The sequence below is a fragment of the Megascapheus bottae genome, chromosome X (assembly GCF_031878675.1).
Source record: "Megascapheus bottae isolate mThoBot1 chromosome X, mThoBot2.hap1, whole genome shotgun sequence".
Lineage (NCBI taxonomy): Eukaryota > Metazoa > Chordata > Mammalia > Rodentia > Geomyidae > Megascapheus > Megascapheus bottae.
Window position 1 is genome coordinate 47,971,239 of NC_143547.1, and position 16,592 is coordinate 47,987,830.

A 16,592-nucleotide genomic window follows, 5' to 3' on the forward strand; every position below is an offset into this window, starting at 1 on the left:
CTCTACCACTAGGCCACACTCCCGGCCCCTCAGGGGATCCCCTTTTTTTTTTTGCCAGTCCTGGGCCATGAACTCAGGGCCTGAGCACTGTCCTTGGACTTTCTCAAGGCTAGAGCGCTACCACTTGAGCCTCAGCATCACTTCCGGCTTTTTCTATGTATGTGGTACCAAGGAATTGAACCCGGGTCCTCGTGCATGCTAGGCAAGCACTTTACCACTAGGCCAAACTCCAAACCCAAGGGATTACTTTTTAATAGCAACCTACCAGAGACTAGCCAGGGTCCTATTACGTCTACCTCTTAATGGTTTAGCATGCCCAAACTGAAGACTACACTCCCAGCGCATGAACCTCTAAGGGAAAAACTCAAACTGTATCCACACCTTGATATCATATAAATGGAATTATGTCATATGTATTTTTTAAATTTTTATTAAAGAATTTATTAACATTGATTTTTACATCATATTTCAAATGATGTGTTTAACAAACAAGTATTCAAGAAGGGAATCTCTATATACAAACACTGGCACTTAGATTTTAGAACATAATTAAAATTAGACTGAGGGTTTGTATGTCATAGATGCATATTAATCTATGTAATAAAACGTTATGTCTATAGTCATAAATATGTAATTAATTAAACTCACTTCTCTTCCTGTACGTGTCTGTCATCTAAATCAGAGTATACTAGTTCATTTCTTTTTATTTATTGTTGAATAGTATTCCATTAAATGTATTGATTAGAATGCATTTACCCATTCACTGATTCAAGGACATTTTGAGTTATTTTTTTTTTAAATCTGTAGTAATTATAACTAGAGCTCCTATAAATATTCAGGTACATGTTTTTATGTGAACTCAAGGTCCTGTTTCTCTAGAAAATACCCAGGAATGGAATGCTAGGTCACAAACTGCCAAAGAATGGGGCTATAGCTCAAGTAGTAGAGCACTTGACTAGCAAGCATGAATCTGAGCTTCATTCCTCAGTACTGTCCCTCACCCCACCAAACAAAAGCAAATAAAAATTCACCAAAATGTTTTCCTTTTTATAAATGCCATCAATAATGTATGCCAGAATTCTTTTTGCTTTGTTTTGTTTTGTTTTGTTTTTTGCTACCATCCTCTTTGTTATTGTTGATAATATAGTGGTATCTTATGGTGGTAATTTCTACTTTCCTATTGGCTAATCATATTGAACATCTTTTTTCCAGTCATGAGGCTTGAGCTCTTCAGCTCAAGGCTACAGCCCTACCCCTTGAGCAACAGTGCCACTTCCAGTTTTCTGGTGGTTAATTGGAGATAAGAATCTCACAGACTTCAGTGCCCAGGCTGGCTTAGAACTGTGATCCTCAGATCTCAGCCTCATGAGTAGTTAGGATTACAGGTGTGAGCCACTAAGCCTGGCTTGATATTGAACATCTTTGTATGTGCTTAGTTGTCATCCAAATAACCACTTTTATAAAGAAATATTCTATTTTTAATTAAACTGGTTGTTTTTCTTCTTGAATTTAGTGAATTTTTTATGGATAAAAGTTCTTTCTCTAATATATAATTTGCAGATCTTTTCTTCCCATTGATAGCTTGTTTTTTATGTTCCTTTAATGGTGTTTTATGTGGAATAAATGCTTTTAATTTTGATAAATTCAAACTTATTACTTTTTTCTTTATACATTACAGTTTTTATTATTATGTTAAGAACTATTTGCCTAACTCAAGGTTATTAAGATTTTTGTTTCCTTCTAAATGTTTTATATTTTTATATTTTCCATTTAAATCTATCCCATTTTGAATTAATTTTTAAGTCAGGTTTGTATACAGGCTTATTTATTTTTTTCTCATTTTTCCACTATCAAGGCTACTCTTCCTTCATTGAATTTCCTTTGTTTCCTATTGCTGCTGTAACATATTATCACATACTTAGTAACTAAGCATAAATTACTGCATTTCTATCAGAAGTCCAAAATTAAATATTTGGTCAAAGTAAAGATGTTGGTGAGAGCTGTGCTTTTTTTTAGAGGCTGTTATGAAAAATCTGTTTCCTTTCCTATTCTTGCTTCTGTAGTTTGCTTACATTCCTTGGCTGATTATTGCTTCTTTCACCTTCAAGGTCAACAGCATGTTTGGTATATGGCTCTGACCTTCCTTCTTTTCATACTCACATTTACTCTCATGACTTTATGACTCTCCTGCTGTCTTAAGGACTTTTGTGGTTCCATTTAGCTTACCCAGTTAATCCAAGATAAGTTTTCCAATTTGCTTTTTTAAGCTTGATCACATCTACAGAGTTCATTTGTAATTTGTAAGGTGTCATCCTTACAGGTTCTGGAGATGACCACATGGAGATCTTTTTGTTGTTGTTGTTGTTCAGTCCTGGTACTTGAGCTCAGGGTGTGGGCCCTGTACCTGAACTCTTTAGCTCAAGGCTAGTTCTCTACCATTTTGAGCCACAGCTTTGCTTCCAGTTTTCTAGTGGTTAATTGGAGTCTCAGACGTTTCTGCACAGGCTGGCTTTGAATCACAGTCCTCAGATCTCAGTCTCCTGAATAGGTATGATTACAGGCATGAGCCACTAGCACCCCACTTCATGGAGGTCTTTTGGGGAGCCATTTTACCCTGGTTGTACATGTGGAATCTTTCTCTGGAATTCCTTCTGTTTCACTGGTCTATGTGTTTCTCCATTTGTTAATACTGTACGTACTGCCTTTATATTTATAGTTTTATTGTTAAGTCTTACAGTCAGGTAGTATGTCCTTCCAACTTTCTCCTTTTTTTGTGTGTGAGGTGGGTACTGGGGCTTGAATACAGGACCCTGTGCTCTTGCTTAGATTTTGTTTTTTTTTTTTTGCTAAAGCTGCCACTTTACCACTTGAACAACTCCAGTTCTGACATTGTGCTGATTAATGGGAGATAAGAGTCTCTTGGATTTGCCTGTTTAGGTTGTCTTAGAACCATGATCTTCAGATCTCAACCTCGTTACTAGCTAAGATTATAGATGTAAGCCACTGGTACCTGGCTCCATTATCATTTCTTGCATTTTGATGGGTATACTAGTAAATAATTCTATCATTTTTTTATTCTTCTGAGTAAGTCTATTTGACTTCCTTCTTTGCTCCTAGGATAGAAGGCACTTCTAGATTCTGTTGAGTAGGATGGAAAATCAGGCTTAATAGAATGAAAGACAATCTGGGCCCTGGAGTTTGGCCTAGTGGTAGAATGATTGCCTAGCATGCAAGAAGACCAGGGTTCGATTCCTCGGTACCACATACATAGAAAAAAAAGCCAGAAATGGTGCTATGGCTCAAGTGGTAGAGCTCTAGCTTTCAGAAAGCCCAAGGACAGTGCTCAGGCCCTGACTTCATGCCCCAGGACTGACAAAAAAAAAAGAAGAATGAAAGACAATCCAATGGGAAAAATTGTAAACCACATATTTAGCAAAGTCCTTATATCAGAATATATAAAGAAAATTAAAAACTGAATAGCATAAAGGTCAATTGAGTTATAAAATGTACAAAAGATATGAACAGATATTTCACCAAAAAGCTATTTCACCAGTGTGGAGATACAAGTGGCAAATAGCCACATTTTTTAAATCATTGTCCCTAAGGAAATGCAAATTAAAATCACACTGAGATAACACTACATATCTTTTCCAAATAGTTTCCAGATAAAATATAGTGATAATGCTAAGTAGGAGAATAGGACCACTCATTTTGCTGGTTATTTTAAAATGGTACAGCCACTCTAGAAAGTGTATGGCCATTTCTTAAAATGTTCTAAATGTTGCCATATGATTTATTTATGTTCATCTGAATGAGGTTGTTTATTACATCTTTGCTCATAATATTCTCAACTGTGAACACCCAGGACACACTTAAGGTATGAATGCTTGAATAAGTTCTGGTACATCCATGGAGTAGTCTACAGTGGGATAATCTGTTTATACATATAACAACCTTGATGAACTTCAAGATCATTATGCTACATGAAACAAAATGACAGTATCTAAAGGTTTTATACTGTTTACTGACTTAGATAACAGTCTCAGAATGATCAAGCTATAGACTTTAGGAACAAATTAGTGGTTGCCAGGGAATAGAACTGCTGTGGAACCTGGTAGAATAAAAATGAATACAAACAGAAAACACACAAAAAAATAGTTCCATACCTTGATCGTGGTTGTAGTCATATGATTCTGGACATGAGATCAAATTTTTTTAAAAATACATAAATGAACGTACATACATACCACTCATACATACATGAAATATAGGTCAACAGATCATTGAAAATTGAATGAATTTAGCGTTTTCCCCCCCAGTCCTGGGGCTTGCACTATCTGTGTGATTTCTCAAGGTGAGCGCTCTACCACTTGAGCCACAGCACCATTTCTGTTTTTATCTGTATATATGGTACCAAGGAATTGAACCTAGGACTTTGTGCATGGTAGGCAAGCACTCTACCACTAGGCCAAACTCCTGGCCCAAATTGAATGAATTTTACAGGTGTTTTTTTATTTTTATTTTTTTTTACTGAATTCTATTTTATTTTTTATATATTTTTTAAATTTCTAATTGTAAAGGTGATGTACAGAGGGGTTACAGTTACATAATCAAGTAATGATTACATTTCTTTTTGAACAATGTCACCTGTTCCCTTGTTCTCTCCCAGTTTTTACCTCCCAACCCTACTCCCCTAACAGTTCATTTTCAACATAGTGTCTAGTGAGTATCACTGTTGCATTTATTCACCTTTCATTCCATTTCTCTTCCCTCCCTTATCCTTCCCCAAATAGATAAATTTACATACAAAACAAAAGGTACATAAATCAAAAACAGTGACAGAGGAGATGGGAGAAAAAAACCCTTAAAACTCATTGTTTTGTTAGCAGTAATGCACCAAATATTCTCACGTCCTGCTTTTGATGTTGAACTGCAGTTATATAAGGTATTAAGAGATTGTGGGTGACATATGCATGGGTTTATTTGTACTACTTTTGCAACTTCCTTTAAGTTTACAGTTCTTTCAAAATAAAAAGAATTTAAAAATTGTAAGGGCTATTGCTTTTTGCCAGTCCTTTCCTGAGCTCAGGGCCTGAGGACTGTCCTTAGACTTTCTCAAGGCTAGAGCTCTACCACTTGAGCCTCAGCACCACTTCCGGCTTTTTTCTATTATGTTGTACCAAGGAATCGAACCCCTGTCTTCATGCATGCTAAGCAAGCACTCTACCACTAGGCCAAATTCCCAGCCCCTGTAAGGGCTATTTTTTTTTTAAAACAGTATTCATGTTTGAACTCGAGGCCTTATGCTTGCTAGACTGATGTGATACCATTGTGGTGTGTCTCCAACCTTCTTTCATCATCTATTTTTTAGGATAGAGTCTTACATTCTGTTCAGTGTGCATTTGAGCCTTGGTTTGCTTACTTTTTGGGTTCCTATGATTGTTGGGATTGTAAGATGTGTCACCTAATCCGGCTTCCCCTAAATCTCATGGATTTTTCAGCTTAAACAGTTCGACCCTCCCAATCTCAGCTTTCCATATAACTGGGGATGGCGGGTGTCTTATAAGTTAAGAAGGGATCTGGAGAAGTTGCCTGCCCTAACTACCCTCCAACAACAATCTTTCTATTCTCAGCCTCCCATGTAGCTTTGACTCATTTGACTGGGATGGGTGTAGTCTAGTTCTGCTGAAGGTAGAATATTAGAGAAAACTACTATTTGCCCTTTCTCATCCCCAACATATCACAAGACAAGTGAAATACCACATATGTAGTGAGAACATCTAAATCTAAAATAAGCCAATCCTATTTTATTAATGTGTCTCTTTTAAAATATGTAGTTTATTTTGTTCCTTTTAAAAATTACTTTTATGGGAAAACTGACAGTGTTCAGTTATAACTAGAGGTAGTCATGTTCTTAACACTGTTTTAACTATGGTTTCTCTGCCAGTAACAACACAGGACAGATGATGTTCATATGTTCTACATACTAACACGACTGTTCCCAAACCATCTCCATGAAAGTATAATTGTACAACTCTATTGGTAATCCATTCGTTTATTCATCACTTGCTGTAGCCATGGAAAAGGTAGAAGATGTGCTAGGAGAGTTGAACACTAGCTATAGCTATCACTTTTCCTCCTGCTTAAGAATGTATAATGGAATGCAGGGGAGGCAATGTAGCCTCATTACCTCATTGTGTGGAAAACCTGGAATCTGCTCAAATTCATTTAAATTACTTATTTAAATTACTTTGCAACTCTAAATGATTTAAATAGTGCATTTACAAGCACCCATTTAGAGTGCAAAAGAAATAAAATACATGGTTCCTACATTGTAAACTGCTAATATAGCTATGGTAGACTAGAAAACGCCTGACTTCAAATATCAAGTCTGGATTTTAATCTCAGCTCTGCGCCTGCAAGTCACTAAACCTGACAAGTCATGACACCTGAGTTTCCTCAGCTATAGCAATAACATCTATTGCATTGAATCGATTTTTTTCCTTCTTCATCTTCACAAAAGGTACCTAGCACCATAGCTGACTCATATCTGCTCCTCACTCTAGCTTTTTTGTGAAAAGTTGGTACTTAGAGACCATATTCGAGCACATACATAACTGAAAAATGAGAACTATTTCATAAAAGTGACAACTGTTTTCAGAGTATTGAGAATTGAATTCAGGACCTCAAGTTTGCAAGGTAGGAACTCTACCACTGGAGCTGCACACTCCAGCATCTTCAGTTATTTTTGAGGTAGAGACTTACTTTAGCCCACCAATGCTAGGTTCCTCCTACGTGTGCTTTATGTTACTAGGAATGAACTAATGCATGCCATTGCTTGCCTCTATTTTGTTTTCTTCGTCACTGGGATAACAAAAGCACATCACTATGCCCAGCCATTAGTTGACATGGAGTCTAACAGACTTGTCTGCTCAGGTTAGCCTCATATTGAGATCCCCTATCTTTGACTTACCATGTAGGTAGGATTACAGACCTGAGCAATCATGCACACATACAAAAAATGATACATGAAAATATAACTCTAAAAAGATAGGCATTTGAAAGTGGAGAGGGTCAAACTTTCTACGAATTTCAGAGAAAGCATTATGAGAGAAATAAGATTTATACTGGACTTAGAAATTGTTAAGATAGAAGGAAAGGAAACCATCTCAAGAGAAGCCTCAGCTGAGGTTAAATGGTTTCAAGAGAATCAAAATTGAAGGATGTATACTATTTGAGACCTGCCATGTATTCTATTTTAAGTTATATTTTGAATTAAGAAGAGTGAGGGATGGGCTGGGAGTTTGGCTTAGTGGTAGAGTGCTTGCCTACCATACACAAAGGCCCAGGTTTGATTCCTTGGTACCACATACATAGAAAAAGCCAGAAGTGGTGCTGTGGCTCAAGTGGTAGAGCTCTAGCCTTGGGAAAGCCCAAGGATAGTGCTCAGGCCCTAAGATCAAGCACCAGGACTAGCAAAAAAAAATAGTGAGGGAAGAAGTAGATAGGGGAGGGATGAGTGAGAATGTTGAAAGAGATGATATTGATCAAGATAAGAGAGGACTCAGGTTCAATACCTAAGTGCATATTATCATATAAAATATTTAAATGAGCATATGAAATGGAAACAGATTTTTTTCTTTATTGCTATTTTGTTTTCTTTACCTTTTGTTTCTCTGTCTTTGGGAGGGTCAGGAAGACACAGAAAGGGTGGGACAAAGAGTAAACAAATGCAGCAGTAATACTTCCTAGACACTGTGTAGAAAATGAACTGTACAACTTGTAGGTGGAACTGGAAGGCCGGAGGGAAGGAATGACACTGTTCAAAAAAAATGTACTCATTACCTGACTTATGTAACTGTAACCCCTCTGTACATCACCTTTACAGTAACAATAAAAACTATATCTAAAGAGTCTACCAGTGGCCAGATATTTTACTACATTGTGACTAAAAAGTTAAAACAGATACATTAAATTCATACACTGCTCTTTTAAATGGCAGTTCCTTTGTACAGCTACTTAAAGGTAATAATTTTTTTTAAAAAAATCTATTCTGGATTCAGGTGCTGGTGGCTCACACCTGTAATTTTAGCTACTCAAGAGATTGAAATCTGAGGATCACAGTTCGAAGCCATCCCAGGCAGGAAAGTTAATGAGACTCTTATCTCCAGTTAACTACCAATAAGTTGGAAGTAAATCTGAGGTTCAAGTTGTAGAGCACTAGCCTCAAGCAAAAAAGCTCAGGGACAGTGCCCAGGCCCTGAGTTCATGCCCCCAGACCAGCATTATATATATAGAAACCTTAAAAGTTAAGCCGTTTATCTCAAAATATTACAGAATTTAAAGAATTTTAAATTTAAAGAATGTATATTTTAATGTTGCTGCTCAGTGTTAGAATACCTACTTAGTACATGAGAACCCTTATGTACCATATATTGAAATCTTTTTTGTTGGTCATGGTTCTTGAACTCTGGGCCTGGGCGTTGTTTCCCAGCTCTTCAGCTCAGGATTACCATGCCACTCCACTGAGTCACAGTGCCACTTCAAGTTTTCTGGTGGTTAATTGGACATGAGTCTTATGGTCTGTAGTGCCTAGGCTGGTTTTGAACCAAGATACTCAGATCTCAGCCTCCTGAGTAGGTAGGATTATACAGGCATGAGCCCCATGGCTGGCTTGAAATCCTGATTGGTGAGATTTGCGTGCCTTCTATTGATTCTAGCTAAACTTAGACTTGTTGGTAATAAATTCTTATGCTTAGCACAGATGGATGGCATAATTGTGGAATAAAAGTGACAGTTTCAGTGTTTTAGTAGGCCTTGTAAAATTGTTTTCACTTGTTATTAATGTTTTCAATTTAGTTTTTTTATTAAAGAATTTATTAACATTGATTTTTCCAGCGTATTTCAAATGACGTTTTTAACAAACAAGTATTCAAGAAGGGAATTTCTATATACAATCACTGGCACTTAGATTTTAGAACATAATTAAAATTAGGCTGAGGGTTTGTATGTCATAGATACATATTAATCTATGTAATAAAACATTATGTCTATAGAGTCATAAATTTTTATGTCTATGTAGTTGTGTTTATATTTCCAATACCATGTTTTAATACCAATACCAATACCAAGTTTTTTTAAAAAAAACTTTAGTGATTGTTACTAAATAATGGTTGATGTTTTAAATACTTCAACTGTAGAAAATATGGAATATGAGTGATTAAATATTTGCTTCATATATATGATTTGTAAGATTTTTATTTTTGTAGAGCTATATTTCGTTAGTAAAAGTTTAGCTTGGGTGGCTGAGAGTTTGGCCTAGTGGTAGAGTGTTTGCCTAGCATACATGAAGACCTGGATTCGATTCCTCAGTACCACATACGTTGAAAAAGCTAGAAATGATTATGTGGCTCAAGGGGCTCTAACCTTGAAAAAGCCCAAGGACAGTTCTCAGGCCCTGAGTGCAAGCTCCAGAACTGGCAAAAAAAAAAATAAAAAGAAAGTTTAGCTTGGTATTTAGTGGGTTTGGTTTCTGTGATACTGGAGCAATGAAATTTTTTCTGAATCAAATAAATCTAGCACTGTTTCTTGTCAATGATGAATCTTCCACAATTTTTTTTTTTTGGTGAACAAATCACCTAAAGGTATTTCTTTTTTTTTCTAAAGGTATTTCTTAAATACCTATTATATACAAAGCACTATATTCAGCATGACTGAGTAAAAAAGAGCAATATGGTACAAATCCTAAAGGATTCTGTACCAACAGAAGGAAACTATACATACAAACAACTGTAATACAAAACAGTTTACTATTAAGTTCCATGACATTTGTGGGAATTCAGATTACAAAAAGGTTTTTTTCCTTCTCTGCAACCCTCTTCAGTGCCAGTAGCCAGTAGGTAGATGCCAAGCAACAGATTGGGACCACTGTTTGCTCTGGTATGGGACACTATGAAAGGTCCAGGGGGATGGGCCTGCCATAAATCCAACTTATGCATCAGAAGCATTTTTGAGTGACTGACTCATAAAGGATTTTATGAAAACAGGAGCATTTGACTAATTCACATAGCTTATAGGTGAATATTATTACAGCAGTGTAATACAGAAATTCTGAAATGACACCTCTCTCAATGCCAAAGACTTTTTTTTATCATGGATAAGTAGGAGAAATTATTCCAATATTAATAAATGATTAATATCTAAACATTACCATAAGTACTAATGTAAGCTACTTTTATAAATACTTTATGTATGATGAGTAATTGGTGTTTTTATGTTTCTCAGGCCATGAATATTGTGGTCCCCTTCATGTTTAAATATGCTGTAGACAGCCTCAACCAGATGTCGGGAAACATGCTGAACCTGAGTGATGCACCAAATACAGTTGCAACCATGGCAACAGCAGTTCTGATTGGCTGTATGTGTGATTCTTTAATCTATCTACAGGTGTTGACTTTCTCCAAGAAGGTTTCATCATATTTGAGCAGATGACCTTTTCACCACAAACACAACTTAGCATTTTGGATGTTTATTATTTTATGTGAGATTTTTGACATGCTTTTAAAAATTCTTTGCATGATATACTTTGCCAAAAATTCATAATAGTAGCATTTTCTATGTTCCAGAAAATAAGATATTAAATTTATAACAACCACTAATAGGCTTTATATAAGATATCTTTTCTAGTAAGGCTGGTTATTTTCTTAGTGATGTTGTTAGCTATTAAATAGAAATCGCTAAAGAATTATCATTAATGCTTTATTAAAATATTTTCATTGCCCTGACATAAAACTACAGTTTGAAAAAGGCAATATGAATACTGTGTGGCTCTGTTCATTAAAAAGAATTCTGTGAGACTTGGGAGGCATGAGTGGGGGTATGCTTTTAGTTAAAGCACTTGACTTTTCAGAATCTCAGTCTTATTTGTTATTTGAAGGAATTGAATTAGATGAAAAACCTTAACAGATATACACTTATCTACAGTGAGGCCATATGGGCTATAATTTATTAAAAGTATTTTAATTAGAAAAAATCTTTCAGCATGTGAAATGTAGTGGAAAAAACACTGAAAGGGATTCATAATGATGGAAAGGTTATTAATCATTAGAGTAGATGGATTTTAGGGGGTTTTAGTGTAAATATTCTGTTTTACATTCATTGATTGAATTATTCATTGTACAAAGATTTTTCTGAGTCTTTGTCATTTTACATAACAACAATTCTGTATTTATACTCTATTTTTAAATTTTTATTGTTAGATGGTGTATCGAGAGCTGGAGCTGCCCTTTTTAATGAAATTAGAAATGCAATATTTGGAAAAGTAGCCCAAAATTCAATAAGAAGAATAGCCAAAAATGTTTTCCTCCATCTTCACAACCTGGATCTGGGTTTCCACCTGAGCAGACAGACCGGTGCTTTATCTAAGGCTATTGACAGAGGAACAAGGGGTATCAGTTTTGTCCTGAGTGCGTTGGTATTTAATCTTCTACCCATCGTATTTGAGATGACTCTTGTCAGTAGTGTTTTGGTAAGTAATACATTTTTTATGTTAAGCTTTTATCTTACATTTTCATTAATAGCTGTTGAAGATTTGATACTTATTTAACACTCATGCATACCCAGGGTTTCAAAGTGAAATTTCCTGTTGCCAGAAAAATGATGTAGTTAATTTTTGCAGTTTATTTTGCCACAGATTTCAAAGGACTGTCCAAATTCTTTATCGTGTTTTTATCACAAAAGAACTGTTTATTTGTACACACAGTAGTGATTAGTGCTTGCAAAGATTTATTTCTTTAGCACACACACACACACACACACACACACACACACACACACACACACACACACACACACAACCTGGTCTGTTCAGATATCGTGGTTTCTGTTAGCCACTCTGTTTCATGTTTTGTAGTTACAAGATGTACATGGGTGTGTGTAAGCACACACACATAATTAGTAGCATTTGGTGGAAATATAAATGGAACAGGTGCAGTTTGACATTCTTTCCTTATTATCTAGAATAGGTTATATAAGCTATTTGATTTTTTGTCCATTATTGATATATACAACTAACCATCATATTTTCATAAATGTCTTTTTTTTAATAAATGTCTTTTGGCTGAGATATGTTGTTGTATATTGTAAGTGACAAGAACAATGACTTTCTCATTTCTCCTCCTGACTTCTTTTTCCAGTATTACAGATGTGGTGCCCAGTTTGCCTTAGTAACCCTAGGAACACTCGGAGCATATACAGCCTTCACAGTTGCAATCACCCGGTGGAGGTATGATATACCCCAGAGTCTAGTCAAGCTTTAGAAATTATGTTTTTATTGTAACATACATTTCATACTTGTGCAAATCTTTGTTTTACAGAACTAAATTTAGAATAGAAATGAACAAAGCAGATAATGATGCAGGTAACGCTGCTATAGATTCACTGCTGAATTATGAAACTGTGAAGGTAATATGTTTCATTATACTCTGTTTTGTTTTTATACTGCACTAAGATTTGTTCTGCCATTTACTTTAAAATGAGTTGTAAGCTAGAGCATTAGATTAAGATAGGATCTTTAAGTGTGTTGGAATAATGCTACACTAGTTTTCTTTTGCTTAGAAAGTGCCCTGTCTTCCTTTTCAGTTTTTGTCTAGCAACCTCAGAATTTTTATCTTCTACATTGACTTATAAGTGATCATAAATATATCATTAACATCTTGATTCAGAGTGAACATTAAGCTAAGTAAGCTGACATGTCAGTTCATGATCCTCTTTCTGTCCCTCCGAGTATCTAGCATAGTGCTTTTCATAATTCTCAGGGTTTTGTTTATTTCCATTTAAGAAATAACTACTGAATTCTTCTCATGCATTATATTGAGTGGAGAGAGTGGTAAAAAAAAAACTGCATTGTAATCCTTGTGATCCCAGAATTTTACAGGTGCTGAGTTAAGTAGGCAGATGACTTGACAAAGAGACACAATGTGGCAAGGGCAGTGGGAAGTACAGTTCAGAAGATCAGGGGAAGACTTTGTAAAGAAAGTATACCACTGAAGGTTTTTTAATTACCTAACTTCAGGTTAGACATTCAGTAAATGTTTGTTGGGCAAATTTTGTGGCTTTTGAAATACAATCCATTGTAGAAATGTGTAGTGCAAAGTCACATGTATCCAAAGTAAGTTTTTTTTTGTTTTGTTTTGTTTTTGCCAGTCCTGGGCTTGAGCTCAGGGCCTGAGCACTGTCCTTGGACTTTCTCAAGGTTAGAGCTCTACCACTTGAGCCTCAGCACCACTTCCAGCTTTTTTCTTTGTATGTGGTACCGAGGAATCGAACCCCGGTCTTCATGCATGCTAAGCAAGCACTCTACCACTAGCCCAAACTCCCAGCCCCCCAAAGTAAGTTTTTAAGGTGGAGTCTGAAGTACAGAATTATACCTAAGGCTAGGCACAGTGGCTCACTCATAATCACAACTTCTCAAGAAGTAGAGATCAGGAAGATTGTAGTTCAAGCCTAGCCCAGGCAAAAAGTTAGTAAGATTCCCATATCAACAAAACAAGCTGTCTTCTCAGCTATTTGGGAGGCCATAGAACAAAAAGTAAGACCCTATCTGAAAAATAACCTAAAACAAAAAGGGCTAGAAGTATGGCTCAAATGTTGGAGCACGTACCTACTTAAGCATTAAGCACGGGGCCCTCAATTTAAACTCTACTATTGACCAAAAAAAATCTTTGAATGAAGCCTGGTGAAACTAACACAAAACACTTTTAAATAATATATTCCAATTGTATTTATTATTCTAATTATATTTCTCATTTTAACAGTTACTGCTTTTATGTATTTTACAGTATTTTAATAATGAAAAATATGAAGCACAAAGATACGATGGATTTTTGAAGACTTACGAGAATGCTTCATTGAAAAGTACCTCTACTCTGGCTATGCTGAACTTTGGCCAAAGTGCTATTTTCAGTGTTGGTTTAACAGCTATAATGGTGCTCGCCAGTCAGGGAATTGTGGCAGGTATTGGATATGTGGTTATCACCCTTATAGACTGTTTAACTTAACTTTTATAAATAAAAATTAATGAGAATAATCTTGTTAAACTCAATGATAAAAGAATATCCAATAAATTGTTTTAGCACTTTATTGGAGTGCTTTCTCTGTGATATTAGAATGTATTTTGTTGATTGAAAAACACTAATACTCACATTGAGTAGGATTACTGTTTATATGGGTCTACAGTCTGATTTATGAACAGCTTTTTTTTTTAACCTGGAAAGCAATCTCATTAATTTAGTGTTTAATCCAAAGGACTAAAATGTAGGCCATTTTGTTTCTGGAATTACCAATAACCTTATAAGTTTCATTCATCCCTTTTCCATTTGGTAACGTTTTAAAAATAATATCTATATCTCTTTCTGTAAACCTCCCTAATCAGATGCATTTACTCACTGACATTAATATGACTTATTTTCAGTCCATATGCTCCAATTATTTAATGTATATGTGCTTTTATTAAAAAACCATGTTTCATACTAGAAATAAACTATTGTTTATAGCTTAGAGACAAAATGGAGAAAAACTTTAGCCTTCCTTTTTTTTTTAAACCATTCTTTAGCTGAGCTTGTCCCTTTCCACTTTACGTATAGTAAGTTCTAAATCATGGATTCAAATGCTTTTAAATCACGTGTTTCTGAGAATTGTTCTTTATGCATATTTTAAACTATATTTTTAGAAATAGGCTATAAAATTCTCCTGTCTAAGACATCTGGGAAGGTGTGTGACACTCATCTAAAACATTTTTCCCTTCTACTAATTGCATATTTAGGTACCCTTACCGTTGGAGATCTAGTAATGGTGAATGGACTGCTTTTTCAGCTTTCATTACCCCTTAACTTCTTGGGAACAGTATATAGAGAGACTAGACAAGCACTCATAGATATGAACACCCTGTTTACTTTGCTCAAGGTAGACACTCGGATCAAAGTAAGTAATCTAAATAGTATCTTTTCAGAAGTATATGAGCACCATCCCATTATTATTGGGTTATACTAGACGAGCCTTCTTATATTGCCTAGTCATCAAAGCAGTTTCTCTTGCAAGAAGTAGGGATTTCGTGTGTATTAAAAGGTTGTTAAAGATTTAACTACTATGTTAAAAAAAATACAGTGTTAGCAGTGAATGTTATATATAAATTTTATAGAATTAACTTTCTACTTCAACTGAGATTACTTTTGCTAACAATGATATAGAACGAATGATTGTTACCTTTTTTATTTTGTCAGTCATGGGGCTTGGACTCTGGGCCTGGGCATTGTCCCTGAGCTCTTCAGGTCAAGGCTACCCTCCTACCCTTTGGGCCACAGTGCCACTTCTGGTTTTCTAGTGGTTAAGTGGATATATGAGTCTCATAGCCTTTAGTGCAAAAAAAACAGGCTGCCTTTGAACTGCAGTCCTCAGCTCTCAGCTTCCCAAGTATTTAGGATTACAGGTGTGAGCCACTGCACCCAGCTGCTATGTTTACATTTTCTTCTTCAGTTTTCTACTGCTCATCATTTGTCTTCCCACCCCAGACTCTCTCCGCGCCCCCCCCCCCCAAAATTGCTAACAACCACAAGATTTTTCTTCTTAGTGGTGAGAACTGAAAAGGCTTTAAAACATGCTTAGGATTGGGAATATGGCCTAGTGGTAGAGTATTTGCCTAGCATGCATGAAGACCTAGGTTCGATTCCTCGGTACCACATTCACGGAAAAAGCCAGAAGTGGTGCTATGGCTCAAATGGTACAGCACTAGCCTTGAGAAAGCCCAAGGACAGTGCCCAGGCCCTGAGTTCAAGCCCCAGGACTGGCAAAAAAAACATGCTTAGACGTGTTCTAGTTCCACTTAAATCAACCTACTCCTTCCCCATTTTTTTTCTGTGAATGTAAGAAAATTGTCTGACTTTACTCCAGGTAGCTTGTAAAATATTTGCTTGTGTTTTCTCTTCCCTACTAGGACAAAGAGATGGCATCTCCCCTTCAGATAACACCTCAGACGGCTACAGTGGCCTTTGATAATGTGCATTTTGAATACCTTGAAGGACAGAAAGTCCTCAATGGAGTATCTTTTGAAGTTCCCGCAGGAAAGAAAGTGGCCATTGTAGGAGGTAGTGGGTCAGGGTGGGTAATTTAGTTATTTATAAAATTCTTTGTTTATAATTCTGAACATTTTTTCTTATTCTAGTAAAATGACTATTCTGGTTTAAATGGGAGCTAAATAGTTTTTCTTCATTTCTAATTTCAGGAAAAGCACAATAGTGAGGCTGTTGTTTCGTTTTTATGAGCCTCAAAAAGGAAACATTTACCTTGCTGGTCAAAATATACAAGATGTGAGCCTGGAGAGCCTTCGGAGAGCAGTGGGAGTGGTACCTCAGGTATTTATAAACAGAATGATTCAATATTTGGAACTTGGATTGCACATTGACTGACCTATACTAAACATTTAATAAAATATTTTCTCAGTTACACTGAAGAGGAATGAGTTCAAAGTTTAAGATCTCAGAAGACAAGAAGTAGAGATAGCCTTTATAGGATGTGAGATTCATTTTGTGCTGAAAACA

The 16,592-nt window shown here is 35.9% G+C and overlaps 1 protein-coding gene and 1 non-coding gene across 2 annotated transcripts in view; one reads left to right on the forward strand and one right to left on the reverse strand.

The window, feature by feature from the left end:
* Abcb7 (ATP binding cassette subfamily B member 7) overlaps window positions 1-16,592 on the forward strand; it is a 137,164-nt gene that overhangs the window by 97,299 nt on the left and 23,273 nt on the right. Inside the window, exons 5-12 of the mRNA XM_090327216.1 lie at window positions 10,285-10,417; window positions 11,259-11,527; window positions 12,195-12,283; window positions 12,375-12,462; window positions 13,839-14,013; window positions 14,822-14,979; window positions 15,989-16,152; window positions 16,277-16,406. Coding sequence (XP_090183342.1) covers window positions 10,285-10,417; window positions 11,259-11,527; window positions 12,195-12,283; window positions 12,375-12,462; window positions 13,839-14,013; window positions 14,822-14,979; window positions 15,989-16,152; window positions 16,277-16,406 — 1,206 coding nt within the window. The remainder of the gene's footprint in view (window positions 1-10,284; window positions 10,418-11,258; window positions 11,528-12,194; window positions 12,284-12,374; window positions 12,463-13,838; window positions 14,014-14,821; window positions 14,980-15,988; window positions 16,153-16,276; window positions 16,407-16,592) is intronic.
* On the reverse strand, window positions 9,864-9,996 carry LOC150041022 (small nucleolar RNA SNORA42/SNORA80 family). The gene has a single exon (XR_016533943.1). It is a non-coding gene; the product is annotated as a small nucleolar RNA SNORA42/SNORA80 family (small nucleolar RNA).